At 39.1% G+C, this 16844-nt stretch overlaps 1 protein-coding gene across 2 annotated transcripts in view; it reads right to left on the minus strand.

The window, feature by feature from the left end:
* C7 (complement C7) overlaps window positions 1–16844 on the minus strand; it is a 55411-nt gene that overhangs the window by 16514 nt on the left and 22053 nt on the right. For both annotated transcript variants that reach the window (XM_015067583.3, XM_015067584.3), the window contains 7 exons: window positions 15780–15950; window positions 13119–13362; window positions 10871–10981; window positions 7126–7292; window positions 4669–4897; window positions 2608–2779; window positions 810–897 (listed from right to left, as the gene is read on the minus strand). In XM_015067583.3, coding sequence (XP_014923069.2) covers window positions 810–897; window positions 2608–2779; window positions 4669–4897; window positions 7126–7292; window positions 10871–10981; window positions 13119–13362; window positions 15780–15950 — 1182 coding nt within the window. The remainder of the gene's footprint in view (window positions 1–809; window positions 898–2607; window positions 2780–4668; window positions 4898–7125; window positions 7293–10870; window positions 10982–13118; window positions 13363–15779; window positions 15951–16844) is intronic.

A 16844-nucleotide genomic window follows, 5' to 3' on the forward strand; every position in this document is an offset into this window, starting at 1 on the left:
ATCATAACAAGCAGTGAGAAGAGCAGAAATTAATATGGCCTCAAGGCCAAGAAAATTCCCTAGAATGACAAGTGGCAGGTGATTTGTGTTCCTTCCTAAACAAAAAAATCGCTCCAAGTATAATGACCCATATCTCACCAATGCTGGCAAAATGTCTTATCGGCTTCCGGAATAAACCCAATATTTCTTCCCAAACCCAACATTTCCGAAAAAAAATTTTTAAAGACATTTCTCAGGACGCCTGGGTGGCTCAGTCAGTTAAGTGTCTGACTCTTGATTTCAGCTCAGGTCATGATCTCACAGTTCATGGGTTCAAGCCCTGCATCTGACAGCACAGAGCCTGCTTGGGATTCAATCTCTCCTTCCTTCTCTGCCCCTCCCCTGCTCTCTCTCTCTCAAAAATAAATAAATAAACATTTTAAAAAAATCTTTAGAAAGACATTTCTCAGTGGCAAGAATAGAGAAAGTCCTCCTTGCTGCAGAACTTGCTTATGGATTCTTATTTTAGTGTTAAGAATGGAAATGTTTAACAGCCTTCTGGCATGATTACATTTCTAATTTCATTGGGCAGCAGTATTGATTTACCTTACTGCAGAAGATATACTGCCTTCTGCAGAATTCTAATCACCTTGGCCAAAGAAGTAAAGTCACAAACTAAAACCCTTACCACTAAAACTAAAATGCACATATAAACTATTTGTAGCACTATTTCATCATGGAAGAAGGAAATCGATTATGACATTAGGGAGAGAGAGAACTTGGAGCAAAGAGCATATGCAGAGGAAAACAATATATCTTTCATAACCAACTTGAACAAATCCATCTTTCAAGGCAGGAGGTGATGGACAGAATTCTTTTGGAACCAAAGACAAAGGAAAACAATGTGGTTCAAGCAATCTGAAAGGAAAAGGAAACAAAACATAATTAATGTGATGGGTTTCCACAGCATAATAAATATTTTGCACCACAGCGAATTTTTCATTAACATCTGAAAGAACTCCATTCCTGTAAACATGCTGATGTGCTATTTTTGTCATTCTTGGGATCAATATCTGATCATATCCTGTGATAGAAAACTCAAACATAAACTACCAAAAAATAGCTACTAAGTCAGTAGTAAGAAAAACAAAGAGAAAGAAAAGGAAATAAAAGTCTCCGGACAAAACACCTACTTCATGGGATTTCTAGAGGTCACCTGCCTCAGACCTACTTTTTCTTCGGCTGTCTGGTTCTGAAGTGCCTTTAACATGGAATTGATTCTGGATTAAAAATAAAGGAATTCCTGTTAGTGACCCTGCAAGAAAGGGAACATCTACTCTGTATAGGCACCTTGGCAGTTGCTCTATAAATACGCAACATCTCAATGCATCTTCACAGTAACCCTATGAGGTATGTGACGAAAAGAAAGTTTGAATGACTTGTCCAAGGTTATAAGGTAATAAATAACAAGGGAGCATTCATGTTGTAGTCGGTTCGGCTCCTAATGTCATACTCTTTCTACCTCCCGCAAGGCAATCTCTAGAGGAAGCTCATAATAATGGTAATCCCAGTGACATCCATCATTAAACAATAGTTTTATGGCCTCTGAAGCCAACGTGCCACCAGTATTACCTCCACTCTAGAGATCTGAAATCTGAGGGAAAGCATTACAGAATAGCCCGTGAATGTCGCCTTCTTCTCAGCTGAGTTCCTTATACGCTTTCCACACTTTGAGGAAACTCAGAAATGTGAAGTATTGATCATGATTTTCCTCTTTGTACTGGGCAGGAAGAGGAGAACATTCTCTCCCTCCAAGCACCAAGAAGAGTGAGAATTCCTTCAGTGCCTCCGTAGGATGCTCCTTTCCTTCCAGCTTCATGTCTAGTGGCTGGGAAAAGAAGCCCAGTCCATAGAGGCCTCCTCTGCTGGAGACCCTCATCCTCCTAGAGATATGTGCCTCAAAGGTAGCTTCTCCTCCTACAGTAATTCCATATGCTCACCAGCTTCCTAGTCAGGAGACTTGATGAATTTGCAAGGTCCCGGCAAATGGGAAGTTGGTGGGCTAATCAGTCAAGATATTAGCCATCTAGAGCATCTGGCTTTATGCTTAATCCTGAATGAATGAATGAATGAATGAATGAATGAATGAATACATGAATAAATGAATGAATAGGATTGGTATATCTGAAGAGTAATACAACTATTAATCAATGCTTACTATGTGCTGGGCACTGTGCTAATCACTTTCTATGCTGAATCTCATTTAATTCTGACATTTTACTATTGTTTTACCTTCTATGATTATACTAATTTTAGAGGTGTTACCAAGGTCACAGCAAAGTGGCAGATCTGCTTGATGCCAAAGCTGCTGCTCAGATCCCCTTGGCCAAATGACCTTCTAGTTACCCAGTAACTAGTTTTTCTGTATCAGAAAAACTTGAAACACACAAGTGCAAGCTGTCCACACATGCCTTCTTCCTTCAACTGACCCCACTGCTAAAGGCAAAGTCACTGATAAAAATCGCCATTTAATTTTTAAATCTTTTAATAGCAGCAATCACATATTCCACACTTCCTGCAGAGGGCACTCTATTCTATGCAATTGCCAGGAGATCTGGTCACCATTACCGCAAATGCTGGAGTTCCTCCTCCTCGCATTGCCTGCTTTCTGTTGGCTCTCCAATACAAGACTGCCCGCCTCCACTGGGAGGTGGGTTATTGCATTCTCGGCTCCTTGATTTCTTCCCTTGAACGCAGGGGCCCCAAGAGGACCAGCAACTCCAACCTCCATCAACCCCTCCTGTAAGATAAGAGAAAGACTGTTCAGAAAGTACTTGGAGAGAAAGATTTCAGAGTCTAGTATTAAGCTTCATGCTCAGGCAGTTATTGAGGGAGGGGACAGTCTGGGCACATACTACCTTCACTCTGTTCAGGAGGTCTTCTTCAATGACCATAATGTCTCTGCACATTGACTGGGTTTGTTGATATTAAGGCTGCATCAACAAACTTCTTGCAATTACATCTTAAATTTGTTTATTATTTTAGAACTGTTTCAGAGCATTTTGTCATACCTCATGCCATTCATTTACTTCTCACAAGAATGAATCCGGGTGGGCAGGAAGTCTGTTACCATTCTCATTTGATAGGTATGGGATCTAAGGCAAGGGGGTTAAATGTCATGTCTGGTGCTGCAATGGCTGCCAAGAGTCCTGTCCAGACAGCAGCATGGTCTTATGGCCGAGTCCAGGCTCCTCTCATTACAGCGGTTCCTACTGTTAACATTTTTATTGGAAAAGCCATGGTTGGGCATGAGAAGAACATAATCTACTGGGTTCCAGACTGCCAACCTCAGAGCTGGCACTGTACAAAATGAGGAAATGCATAAGAAGGAGAAATGCTTTTACCTCCTATCAACATCCTTCAGTCTGCAGGCACTTCCTCAACCCAGCCTGGCCACCTTCCAACCCAGGGCCGATTCATGACCAGCGGTGCTTTTAGAATTTTCCCCCATCATATACCTTGGGGTAGGCAAGAGAGAACTTGCACTATATTCTAAGAACTTGGCTTTCCTGGTTACAAACAGATCTCAGAGACCATGCTCCTGAAACATTACTTCCAATTGATAGATGGTTTTGTTTACTGCTCCTTACCTATTTCTACCGTGTAGCCTACATCCGTCTCTCCTCCACTCGGCACCCACCCCTGAGTATCATACACACCAAAACTAAACTAATGTGATTATATCTTCCAATGAGTTTCCTTATACTTTCTTCCATAATTAGAAATTGAGTTAATAAAGCAGTCCTCTGAGTATATTAACAGGGGTAACAATAGCTTGATATATTATGATCACTATCCCAATCCTTACCAGCAGGGGGAGCTTCCATTTTATCAAATAATAGGAAATCCAAGCCACAAAGGAATGAAATCAAAGTGGTAGAATTTCAATTTACCAGACAGGCTACTTGGGAAGACATTTGGAGGCAAGGAGGCTTTCCTGACGCTTGTCTACAAGCAATCATAGTTCAGTCATGTATTCATTCATTCATCAAACATTTGTTAAGTGACTTCTATGAATCAAGCCTTGTTGGGCTCTGGGAATAAAAAAAAGGAATCACAGCCCTGACCTTAAGAAATGAGTTTTCTAGAGGAGAGAGGCATATAAATAAATACAAAACTGTCCCACACTTTGTCTACTCATAAAGTCAAACTTCACACAGTTCTGTGTGAACTGACGTGCCTCTAAAGCACCAAGCCTTCAGTTGAGCACATTCAGCAAATGTTCAGAAAGTATTTGTGAGTAATTGATTGATAAAACATAATACAAAATAGAAATAGAGATATTTCAAAGATCTTGCGATTGGAAAGGTTAAGCCATGTGCACACTAGCTGCACAGACCTGTTACGACAAAACCTCAATGAGCTGACTATGGCATAAAAGAGAGACATGTTTTAGGCATTAATCTATTCTAATGGAGAACAGGGAATGGAGGGCATGGTGGGTCTATTCATTAAGACAGGAAAACAGAGACAGCAGAGGGCCTTAACCCCCTTGCGAGAACCCAGAAGTGCAATAGGAAGGGAGACACTAAATTAATACACAAAGAAGCATGATCTCAGGGATCAGCGGAAAAGAGTGATTCCTTTTTCACAGTGCCAGCATAACTAGCAAAAATTCAGCACACTGACCTGCTTCATTTCCCACGAGGACTCCTTGCTCACAAGCCACACCAAATGTGTATGGTTTGCAATGGCAATGACACTGGGTCCCCTCGACGGTGGCAATGCCACCATTTTGACAAGGTTGGCAATGGCAGGGGTCAAATTCATCCAGATATTCCTCAAGAGCCTGCTTCAGGTATAGTCTTTTCACAGAGGCACAGGGTACTTCCTTTACCAGCTCATACAGAGGGGTCAGCTATACAGATAAAGACATCATGGTCAGTAAATCGGGGTTTTAGGCAAGAATATTTTTCTCCTGGCATTTAGGCTGAATCTCCATTAAAATAAAAATCAAAAGCCACTCTCATCTTAATTCCAATTATTTCTTCTTCAAATAAAAAGAAAGCAATTCACTTTCTTTGCAAGACAAAGGGAAAAATAGGAGTGAACAGGGAAGGAATATTTTTTGTATCTTGCATAAAATTTTTCAAAACCAACAGGACATTCATTTTCTAGTTATTGAAAGATTATTTTGAAGGAAGTACATTTCTACCCTTGCAGAGGGCAGAAGAAAAGGAAATGCACTTGAATTACAGTGAAGAAGCAAGTGCAATTAAATTTAAGATTAAATACCCAGCTCTAAGAGACTTAACATGTCTCTTAGCAGAGACCATGACTCTTTCTTCCTGACAAAATTTAAAACAGACAGACATTACTTCTCTGTGTTGAATATGTCTGATGAAAAGCAGCTTGGAGCCCCTAGATGTGCTGGCTAAGCTTTAACAATCTGCTCTCCTAAGAACAAAAATGCTCTGATTTGTAGCATTTGCCAATTTCTGCAGTATAACTACTCTTCCCATGGCCGATTTCAGGTTGCCACTGGGATGCCAGTGACCATGGAGTCGGGAAGAGATAGGCACCTTTGGCTGTTATGAGGGTCCATCTTGAGCTGGCTACAGCATACCACTGGAGTAGGAGGATAACTTACAGACCCAGCCACATCTCCCTCGTCTCTGCCCAAACTCTCTCACGCTGCATTATAAAAGAACTGACTGGATGGCATTGCGTGGATGTATACCTATAATAAGTTAGCACAGCTAGGACAGTGACAGTCCTATGTGGAGAAATGCAGAGTTGAGAATGAGAAGGAATGTCTGATCCTCCCTAATCAACAACTTAGAATTTTTTAAGATTTGTAACAGGGCACTGGCACTGAAAATAGGTCATTGTGAATATCGATGGTGGCACGTTATGATAAGACCTCCCAGGAAAACTGGCCTCTTCCTTTTACCCTTACTTAGAGGCAAATGGGTGGATATGGTGTTGGGAGGGTGCTTAAGAAGCTTTTGTAATTTGGGGGGGGGGCGGATTATAAAATGTGTCCAAGTCAAGTTCACCTGAGACATTTCTTGACTCCCATGACAGAGAATAGATCATAGAATCAGTTCTGCCATAGCACTTGTTTTGAAAGGGTAAATTTGTTCCATTGGGATGGATGTGTTAGGGAACACCATGAGCATATCACAGATTTCATACAATTTCATCCGTAAGAAAAACCAGGTGAACCCAGAAAAGTGGACACAACTGAACCAACATAGGAATACACACAACACACACACACACAAACACACACTTCAAGCATCCATGCAGTTCACCGCCTGTGTAACGTACTACACCCATCCACATCTGATGCAGAAACCGTCTGTCTTCTGGCAGCTCTCTTCCTACCACTTCCCAATAAGTCAAAGGCTCTAACCCACCCAGCACCCAGCAAGCTTCAAGTCTTTTTCTAAGAATTGTGCTACATTAATATATATGCGTTTCTTAACAATTTAACACATACAAAGCTGTACTATTGTTTTTACTGATGCCTATTTTTTTTTAATGAGTGTCATAGATCAAGTTTTTGAGTATTGTGTCCTTAATCCATTTTCCCCATAAGCCAGGGGGTCTTCATTGTGCAATTCTGTCTAGCTGTCTGATTTTAGGAACATATACGTAGCATTACGACAGAAGTGACTGTATCAATAAAACATCCTAAAATTCTGCCAGTCAGATTTGTTCTATTTTAATTTACATGTCTCCAAGAGCCTACATGCCATGGCCAGAGGAACAGAGGTGATCTGATGAGACAGTAGACAAGGCTAAATGCCTTCCTCTTGCAAGAGTCTACAATTCCTCTGAATTAGAGACCAAGGAAAACATAATCAAATTTAGGTCAAAAGCTTAAAATGCAAATTTTGTTACTAATTTCCCTTGGGATTTACAAGACATTTAACCTTTACAATTGAAATATGGACATGCAAGATAATGAATCTTCTGTTTCTTATTATTATGTATGCACTCATTTTGCTATACAAAACATAATTGGGATACAAAAATGCTAATTACAGCTGTCTCTGTTTAACCACCTTGATTTAATCTCATTTTCCCAATGCGAATAAACATGTCTGCTTTGTGTGCTTTCAACAGAGCAGGACGTACCTTTTGTTTTATGACTTGGGGAAGACCAGTCACAGATTCCGCCCACGAAGCATATCGCTCTTTGTTTCCAGCAGGATTGTCCAGCTCCAGGAAACTGAGGCCAGACACGAAGCCCGAACTGCCCCCCCTGACAAATGGGTTCCCTCGCAGAACATTGCTTTGAGTTCCTATACGAGGAGAAATCAAATGAAATAGGTCAGGATGCACAAAGGAAACAAAGAGAAGAATAAAAAAGTGAAATGTCTCTCAAGTACTAAAACACAACCCATCCTATTCTGGTAAAGGACAAACTATGGACACAATGAAAACATCAGTGATTGCCAGCAGTGGTGGGTGGGAGGAGTAAATAGTTGGAGCACGGAGGATTGTTAGAACAGTGAAATTGCTCTACATCACACTATCATGGTAGACACATGGCATTATACATTTGTCCAAGCCCATAGAATGTATAACACCAAGAAGGAACCCTAACATAAACTATGCACTTTGGGCAATGATGATATGTCAACGTAGATTCATCACTTAGAACAAATGCACCCCCGTGGTGGAGGATGCTGAGAGTGGGGAGGCCTTAGTTTCTGACAGGGGTATATGGAAACTCTTCGTACTTTTTGCTCGATTGTGCTGTAAATCTGAAACGACTCTCAAAAATATCTATTAAAAGGAAAAAGAAAAGAAAAACACAATCATTACCTGACAGTAGATGATATTAGGGAATTATTGTTCATATTCTTAATGTTCTTAGTATAATAAGAACGTTATGTTATACAGGAGACTATCTTATTTCTTAGGAAATAAATATATATTTTGGGATGAAGCATCATGGAATGTGTTTCTAAATGGTTCAGCTAGGGGCGCCTGGGTGGCTCAGTCGGTTAAGCATCCAACTTTGGCTCTGGTCATGATCTTGCAGTTTGTGATTTCAAGCCCCACATAGGGCTCTGTGCTGACAGCTCAGAGCCTGGAGATTGCTTTGGATTCTGTGTCTCCCTCTCTGACCCCACCCCTCTCACACTCTCTGTCTGTCTGTCTCTCTCAAAAATAAAATAAACATTTAAAAAAAATGTTTTAATAAAAATAAAAATAAATGGGGGGAGTTCATTGCATCTGGAATATTAACTAAGCAAAAAAAGCTATTAATTAACAGGCATACATTAACACATGAAAAGTGTTCTAAACAGTAAATACCAATTAAATTCTTTTCTGCATTTAAGTGCCTTATAATTTCAGAAATATTTTTGTCTCCATTTGTAATTGATTTTTATGCTGGTCATGACTGGAAATTCCTAACTTGCAAACCAGATTTGGGGTGATCTTTAGTTCATTTCTTTTAATGAAAATTTGCAATTTCGTAAAATTTTGCAAATTCAAAAACTGTACATTTATCAGAAATTATTAAAGCCTAGGGTGCCTGGGTACCTCAGTCTGTTAAGCATCTGACTGGCTCAGGTCATGATCTCACAGTTTGTGAGTTGGAGCCCCTAGACGGGCTCTGTGCTGACAGCACAGAGCCTGCTTGGGATTCTCTCTCTTTCCCTCTTTCTCTGTCCCTCCCTTGCTCTCTCTGCTTCTCTCTCAAAATAAATAAATGAACTTTAAAAAAAAGAAACTTAAAAAAAAAGAAATTATTAAAGCCCGGTGTTTTTGATAAATTGCTGGAGTGCATCCTCATTGTCATTGTTAGCTCCGATTTTGATATGCACATAGTCACCCTTTTAAGGCAGCTTATCACAACTAAGTTCAGTCCCTCCGCTGCTACCCGGAGTGACTACACATTTCTGAGCTTCAACACCCGCTAAGAGAACAGCTGGGAGGAGAGCCTTGGAACCAGCATCTTAACAACTTCCCGGGTAATCCCCGCGTATAGTAAAGTTGGAGAAATCACCGCCTGCCCTGGCACACCTGTTTATGAATTACAGATTCTGAGAAATCCGTTTTAATTTTATTTTTAAGCCTGTAGCCTCTCTCTCCATACCTCAGGGAGCTCTCTGCTCCCTCTGGCCCTCTTCCCCCAGACAAGCAGCATGGTGCGACAATCAGGAGCCCAGACTGTGAAGCCACACATCATGCCTTTGAATTTCATGTCTGACACTTACCAAACGTGATCGTGGGCAATCTTTCTGTCACTCGGAGTCCCTGTCTGTATAATGAGAATATGAATAATACCTAGCTATGTGTGCTATGTGTGCGTTAAACACAACATCAAATAAAATCAGTGAGCAGCTTCCAGTAGCCAGCCCAGCTGATAACTGATGTCTCTATCTTCCCAAAGCTCCCACTCATCTCTATTTCCAGATCACCATATTTCCATCTCTTTCAAAAGCATGTCCTCCTGGGACACATGGGTGGCTCAGTCGGTTGGGTGTCCGACTCTTGATTTCGGCTCAGGCCATGACCTAACAGTTTGTGATTTCGAACCCCACATCAGCGTTGGATTGGGATTCTTTCTCTCTCCCTCTCTCTCTGCCCTTCCTCTGCTCATGAATATGCTCTCTCTGTATCCCTCTCTCTCTCTCTCTCAAATAAATACACTTAAAAAAAATTAAAAAAACAAAAACAAAAACATGTCCTCCTCCTCTGTCATGCCAACTCCATGAAGACAGGCATTTTCTCCGGCATGTCACTGCTTGTACCCCAGTGCCTAGAACAAATCCTTGCATGTACCACAGGCTCCATAAACAGCTGATGAATGAAGGAAGTGAATGAGTAAATACACCTGGTTTCATTCCTCTGTCTTCCTCCTTCCTACAGTCATCTGCCAATATCCCAAGAATCACCACTTCCTCAGGAAGAACTCTGGCATCTGGGTCAGTCTTCACCTTTGCCCCAATTTATGCCGTCACCGAGAATTTAAGCTCTAGTACCTGCTCAGTCCATTGCTACCACACTAAGAAGTTCACTGTAAGGCAAGTTAAGTTGTAATCACCAAATTCAATGAACAGTCTCCAGCCCTTCTCTTACTTAACTTCTGTCTAGAATTTCTCTTTATTGACTTCTCTTTCTCCTTTATTTTTAATGTTACTGATCTTTTCTGGTTCTTTTTTTTTTTTTTTTAAGTAGGCTTTTTGCCCAAACTCACGACCCTGAGATCAAGAGTTGCATGCTCTACCAAACTGAGGCAGCCAGGCACCTCTTCGCTGATTCTTATCCTGTCAGATTATCCCTTCTCAGTCCCTCTTCTTTCTCTACAACTTTATCTTTGTAACCTTTCATTTAATCACTTCCTGTACTAAATCCTTTAATGGTACCCTCTTGTTACCAGAATGAAATCCAAATTCCTTAACAGGGCATCTAGACACAATCTAAATCAGTTTTTTTTTTTCCAGTTCCTTTCTAATCACTCAAAGAATAGCACACCACCTTCCCCACTCCCTCTGCCATCGCCACGACCACCACCACCACCAGCAGCAGCATCTGAGCATCCATGTCAGAGTGGAACTAAATCTCTCCTGTTGGTGTCCTTTTTCTAGGCTGGATTGCCAACTGTCACTGCAGGTGGAAAAGGTAGTATATGCTGAGGACACATCTACAGTGCACAGGAGATACCCAGTGAACTTTCCATGGCAGTGTCTCACTGTCAAGACATATGAAAGAGAGAGCAGAGGCAAAAACAACCAAATACATTTTTAAAAACACAAGATAGAACACCTGCTAAAATCTCAAAGGACCTTGAGGCCAGGAATTAACCACAAGAGAGAGGGATGGAGATTAAGCTTGTAATGCAAATTGCCCCCTTCTTATTTACCTGAATCTGATTTTAAGGCATCTTCCAGCTCCTTGCATTTGCCCTTTGATGATGAATACAAAAATTTGAAACTTGATGAAGTACATGTCTTTATATCTGTTGAACTAAGACCTGAGGGAAAAGTTTTAAAGGTTTTATTTCTGCATTTGTTAAACACGTCTTTTGAGATGCAGCCAGGTGGGAGGATAGGGATACTCTACTATTGTGGCCATCTAATCAACAGTGATATGAGAGGGACATTTTCAAGTGCTGTAGGAGGATCAAGGGTCAGAAAAAGGAATATTTGTTTTTTGTTATTAAACAAAATAACACATACATGCATACACTTAGGAATGAAGCATCGTGTGTCTGAAACTTACTTTCAAATGATTCAGCAATTTTGGCTTCTATTATCTTGGATCAGAGAGAGGAGACTGGGGTGATTTCCTACATGAAACAGTGGAAGGAACACCCGGAACAGTGATATCTTTGACCCACATACAGTCGGCTTCTCAAGTATGAAGCAAACAGATAAAAGTAGGCATGTGATGGCCCCAGTCCACCTACTGGAAACCCCAAAAGCTGGGTTCTGATTCTATAGTAATTAATTCCTAAAACCTCAGGTCTACTGCCTCAATCTCTTGATTTTAATATGTTTACTATCTCTAGTTTCTAACAATTCCTTCCCATAACTCATAACCTCAGAATGTAACAATTTCTACTCATTATCAAATGGAGTTTTGCCAATGCATTTTTTAAAGAAGGATAGAAAATAATAAGTGTGGAAATATATTTTTCTTACATAATTTTGCTAACTGTATTGTAATAATCTCAATATTTCTTAAGGAATAATTGGGGGGATCTATTACATCTCAGGAGTTTTGATTATATTTCAGTTAGAACTTTTAGGAAGGACAGAAACTTCTCAAGAGTAAAATTTTTACTTAAAAAATATGCTTTGACCAAATTGGAAAGCTTTAATAAAATTCTCCCCTATTTCTTTAAGTGCTAAGGAATAAAGGTTGGGAGGCAGTGAAGCTAAGTTTAGATCAAGCCACTTGCTGGATTAATTTTCCAAAGAAATATTGTCCCTGTCATTGCTACAAAAAAACTTGTGCTTATACATCATTTCCAACCAGGGAAGTTAGAAAAGTTCAAATTCTAGTTAAATCTTAACTGGTAACAAAAAAACTAAGCCCATTGGGGGGAAAAAAAGCCAATGGAAACATAGAAAAATATTGTAATTCACCCACAAGGGAAGGTTACAAGATTTCCTCTGAATCTCATGTAGTAAGTGTTATTCTCCTCCAAGGTTGTAAGGGAGCCTTGACTGAAGAGAAAGACCCCTAAGAGGTGATTTGGAATGGAGAAGGAAGTGTGGACATCAGCTGAAGGACAAAGTTGGGAAGAAGTAGGTTTGACTTAGAATATTAGTAAACCAGCCAAAAGGTCTTTGGAGAGAAGGAATGGACACTAAGACACCACCCTCTACCCTCCCACATCGGGACACATGGTGAGGACTGTCCTCTTACTATGGGGTCCAAAAAATCATGAACTCCGTGGTGTGCACTGATTCTAACAAAAATCAGGCCATTCTAGCAACAACATAGCATAAGGAAAAAGTTCAGCTGACTTGGGAGCAAGTTAGACCTCCTTACAACCCATATGCCCTTGGGTGAGTCTTATCTAACACTGACTCTCCATGGCTCAGTCTGTGGGACAGGAATTATAGTGGCCATCTCTCTGGGTAGCAGTGAGGATCATTGCTAACATGTAACTTGCCTCTTGTAAGAAAGGCATCCAATAAATTCAAGCCATTATTATAAGAATTAGGTAGTAAGCAATCTTGTGACATCCAGAGCAGGTTTTTTTTAAAGGAATGAGTGGCAATGAACAGAAGTAAATAAAATACTTCTTTAAAACATTTTGATTTCTGAAATATAATACCTTATTAGCTTTTCCTCAAAGAATATTACTTAAGCTGAGAAATGGAAAACATTAAAAAGTATTCTAAAAATCCAATCAATACCTCCTGGAGACAGCCAGTAATGATGATGGTTATCTCACATTTCAGGGTACTAGCCAAAAGAGTAGGCAGTTTGAAGAGTTTGAGTAGATTATAATGGATTCACACCACTTTGGATTCCTTTGCAATTTAATCTCTATTTGTCATACTTTAAATCTCTAAAAGTTTAAGCTAACTACATGTTATTTCCCCCATTAAAATTCCTGCAATGTTTGTAGTTAATAAATTTTTTTAATACTCTACCGCTTTCTTTGATTTTTTCTGGGTCCACATAAAATAGAATTTTGTACTCTCCTCCTAAGGACCCAGACTGCAGATAATGTGTCCCATACTGGTCGATTAATCTTCGGTAGGCACCGTAGTCATACAGAGAGGGAAGGTAGGAGAGTTCCTTCCAGAAGGGCTCAGCAAGTTGTAAAAATTCTGGATTGTTATTGATAAACTGAGCCACTTCCACAGTGTTCTGGACAACCAACAATTGATGACTCTATGGGAAGAAGGAAGAATAAAAGGAGTTTTAGTTTGAAGATAAAAAGTCAGTGAAATTACTTTCCTGTTCAATGTCTCCATCAACTGCCACCTCCAACCCAAACTATATGAATTTTTATTTTTGATGCATGATGAGGTCTTTTCTGGGCTCACTCACCTGAAGCAATCTAAAGAGTTTTTGGAATGCCAAATAGGAATATCTGAGTGATACGTAATTTCTTACATATATGGCCTTTAAAATCTCAACTAGAAAAAAAGCATCATCTTCATTCCCTACTAAACAAGCTCACAAATATGTATATAAAATAATGTGTCCCTAAGGAGTATACATTGACAATGACTTATAGGTAAGGTGAACATATAATTTATATCTCATACTATGGTTCCTCACTTTATAATGAGGCTTTTTTTTTAATTTTAGTGTAATTTACATACTATGTTATATTAGTTGCAGGTGTGCAATATAGTGATTCAACAATTCCATATGCCACCTAGTGCTCATCACAAGTGCACTCCTTAATCCCCATCACCTGTTTCACCCATCCCCCCCACCTGCCTCCCTTCTGATAACCATCAGTTTGTTCTCTATAGTTAAGAGTCTGGTTTTTTGGTTTGTCTCTTTTCGTTGTTGTTTGTTTTCTTCTTTTTTTTTTTTTAGTTTTTTTTTTAACAATTATTTATTTTTGAGACAGAGAGAGACCGAGCATGAACAGGGGAGGGGCAGAGAGAGAGGGATACACAGAATCTGAAACAGGCTCCAGGCTCTGAGCGGTCAGCACAGAGCCTGATGCGGGGCTCAAACTCACGGACCATGAGATCATGACCTGAGCTGAAGTCGGACGCTTAACCGACCGAGCCACCCAGGCGCCCCTGTTGTTTGTTTTCTTAAATTCCACATGTGAGTAAAATAATATGGTATTTGTCTTTCTCTGAATGACTTATTTCACTAAACATTATACTCTCTTGATCCATCCATGTTGTTGCAAATGGCAAGATTTCATTCTTCCTTATGCCTGAGTAATATTCCATTGTATGTATATAATATACCTTCTTTACCCATTCATCTATCAATGGACACTTGGGTTGCTTCCATAATTTGGCTATTGTAAATAATGTTGCAATAAACATAGGTGTGCATCTATCTTTTCGAATTAGTGTTTGTATTCTTTGGGTAAAGACCCAGTAGTGGATATGAGGTCTTTGAAACACTTCCTAAGCATCTTTTAATGATGTCCAAGACAGATCTACCTTATATCAAATCCTCATTTCTGTGAACAATAATACAAATACAATAAATGTTTATACAATTCTTATTCCCATAGTCAGATTCTTAGTCACAAAACAAACAAAATCAATATTCCTTTATACCTCCCTGTGATTTATTAATCAAGTTACTGACTTCAAGAATGAGATGAAGTATGCAGATTTTGAATGATGGTCAACGTGAAAATTCATCAGCAGTAGGTATACATCAATTAGTACAAGTCATCTCAACTGTTCAGATTGCCCAAGATAAAAATTTTAGTATCTCAAAACAACAAACTATCTAAAAATAAGATTTTTAACTTCCTCAGATAAAAATTTTGGTATCTCAGGGCACCTAGGTGGCCCAGTCACTTAAGCGTCCAACTCATGATTTCAGCTCAGGTCATGATCTCACAGTTTGAGAGATCAAGCCCCACATCCAATTTTGTGCTGACAGCACTTAGCCTGCTTGGGATCCTCTCTCTCTGCCCCTCCTCTTACCCCCGTGCCCTCACATGCATTCTCTCTCTCTCTCTCTCTCAAAATAAATAAATAAATAACATTTTTTTAATGTGGTATCTCAAAAGTAACAAAGTGTCTTAAAATCTTTTAGTTTTATGCACCTTCTAAGAAAGATTCTAGAATTACTGTTTAGAAAACATATATTAACAGGATTTTTTCAATTCTATAACACATATAATCATGTATAGTAATCATAAATTAGAAATTTAAGAAAATTTTAACTAGTAGATTTGAAAGTAATGCTTTTTTAAGATTTTCAAATAAGAACAAATACTTTAATAAGAAAAACAAAGTATAGAGGCGCCTGGCTGGCTCAGTCAGTGGAGCATGAAACTCTTAACCTTGAGGTCGTGAGTTTCAGCCCAAGGTTAGTCATAGAGGAAAGGAAGAAAGAAAGAAAGAAAGAAAGAAAGAAAGAAAGAAAGAAAGAAAGAAAGAAGACAAAGTATTAATAGATATATTATCCAAGAGAATTGACAAGATACAATGTTACCTCTTAAGGAAATATATTACATTGCCTCTTTGAAGAAGATACTACTACCCTAATTTAAAAATGAAAGCTGATCCTTTTGGTAAATACACTTTTGTTAATGTTAGAAATACTTAAGCAGTAAAATATGGAAAAGTTAACTCATGTTTCATACTAACCTTTTGCTTTTGGATTTCATTGCTATGTGAAATATGACTATACGAAGAAGATGCTGAAGATCTAAAAAAGGAGCGTTTCCTACTAGATGATGTATATTCTGCTGAAGTATGTTTTACATAAGACCAGCTACTGTTGTAAAATTCATAATTAAAATCATTATTTATCTTCACCTATAAAGAAAATGAAAAGTTTTGTTGTGACTAAATCAAGGCCTTGGGTATAACCCAAAATCTTTTGCCATGGATCCTTTAACGTGAATACTTTCTTTACACAATCCTCTCCAAAAAAAGGAAGCTCTTCATTGACACAAAACAACTGTGGCTCTCATTGTGACCAGGCCCATATAAATATAAGGAATAGAGTCCATTCTATAATTATTCTTTGTTAAGCAGGAGACATGGTCTCAGTAATGGTAATCCCAAGTGATTCACAGAATACATTTGTGTACAAACATCTCCCATTTTGTTTAATGTCAACATCTAGGCCAGAAGTCAGAAAATTAACAAAACCATACTAACAGAGAACTGAAAAGCACTTGGCTCTTGATTTTTCATCTAATAAAAGGGAACAGAAATGCAAATCGGTGATCTGAAGCATTTAGATCTTTTGGACTTTGGGAATGTTCTATGTGATCCAGTAGTAGCTATAACTTTCTAATTAATGCTGAAACTGGATTTTTTTTCTGTGATAGATAGTAGAAGAAAAGGCCATCCCACAAGAATTTTGAAGCAGGCAACAGGATAGTCACATGTGGCTAACAGAGTCATGACAGCTCCAGCACTGATGAAGAAGATAATCATTTATTTATCCCTTACTTTATCCTAGATCAAGTGTCAAAATAAAATGCCTACAGGGGGCTGGCAAGTAATATAAATGTTGGAGGCATCCAGGGGAAGGCAGGGTGATGAAGTGAACACACGCACTGTGGAAAAGGGGTACCAATGCAGGAATCCATCATACAGTTACCATGTGTAACTACAGGTTCTAGCACTGACAAGTGATCTGTTTTCAAGAAAGGAGATAAATCTGAATCTTGACACAAAAATCTTGAAATTTTTAAAAGT

The sequence above is a fragment of the Acinonyx jubatus genome, chromosome A1 (genome assembly GCF_027475565.1).
Source record: "Acinonyx jubatus isolate Ajub_Pintada_27869175 chromosome A1, VMU_Ajub_asm_v1.0, whole genome shotgun sequence".
In the NCBI taxonomy this organism is placed as follows: domain Eukaryota; kingdom Metazoa; phylum Chordata; class Mammalia; order Carnivora; family Felidae; genus Acinonyx; species Acinonyx jubatus.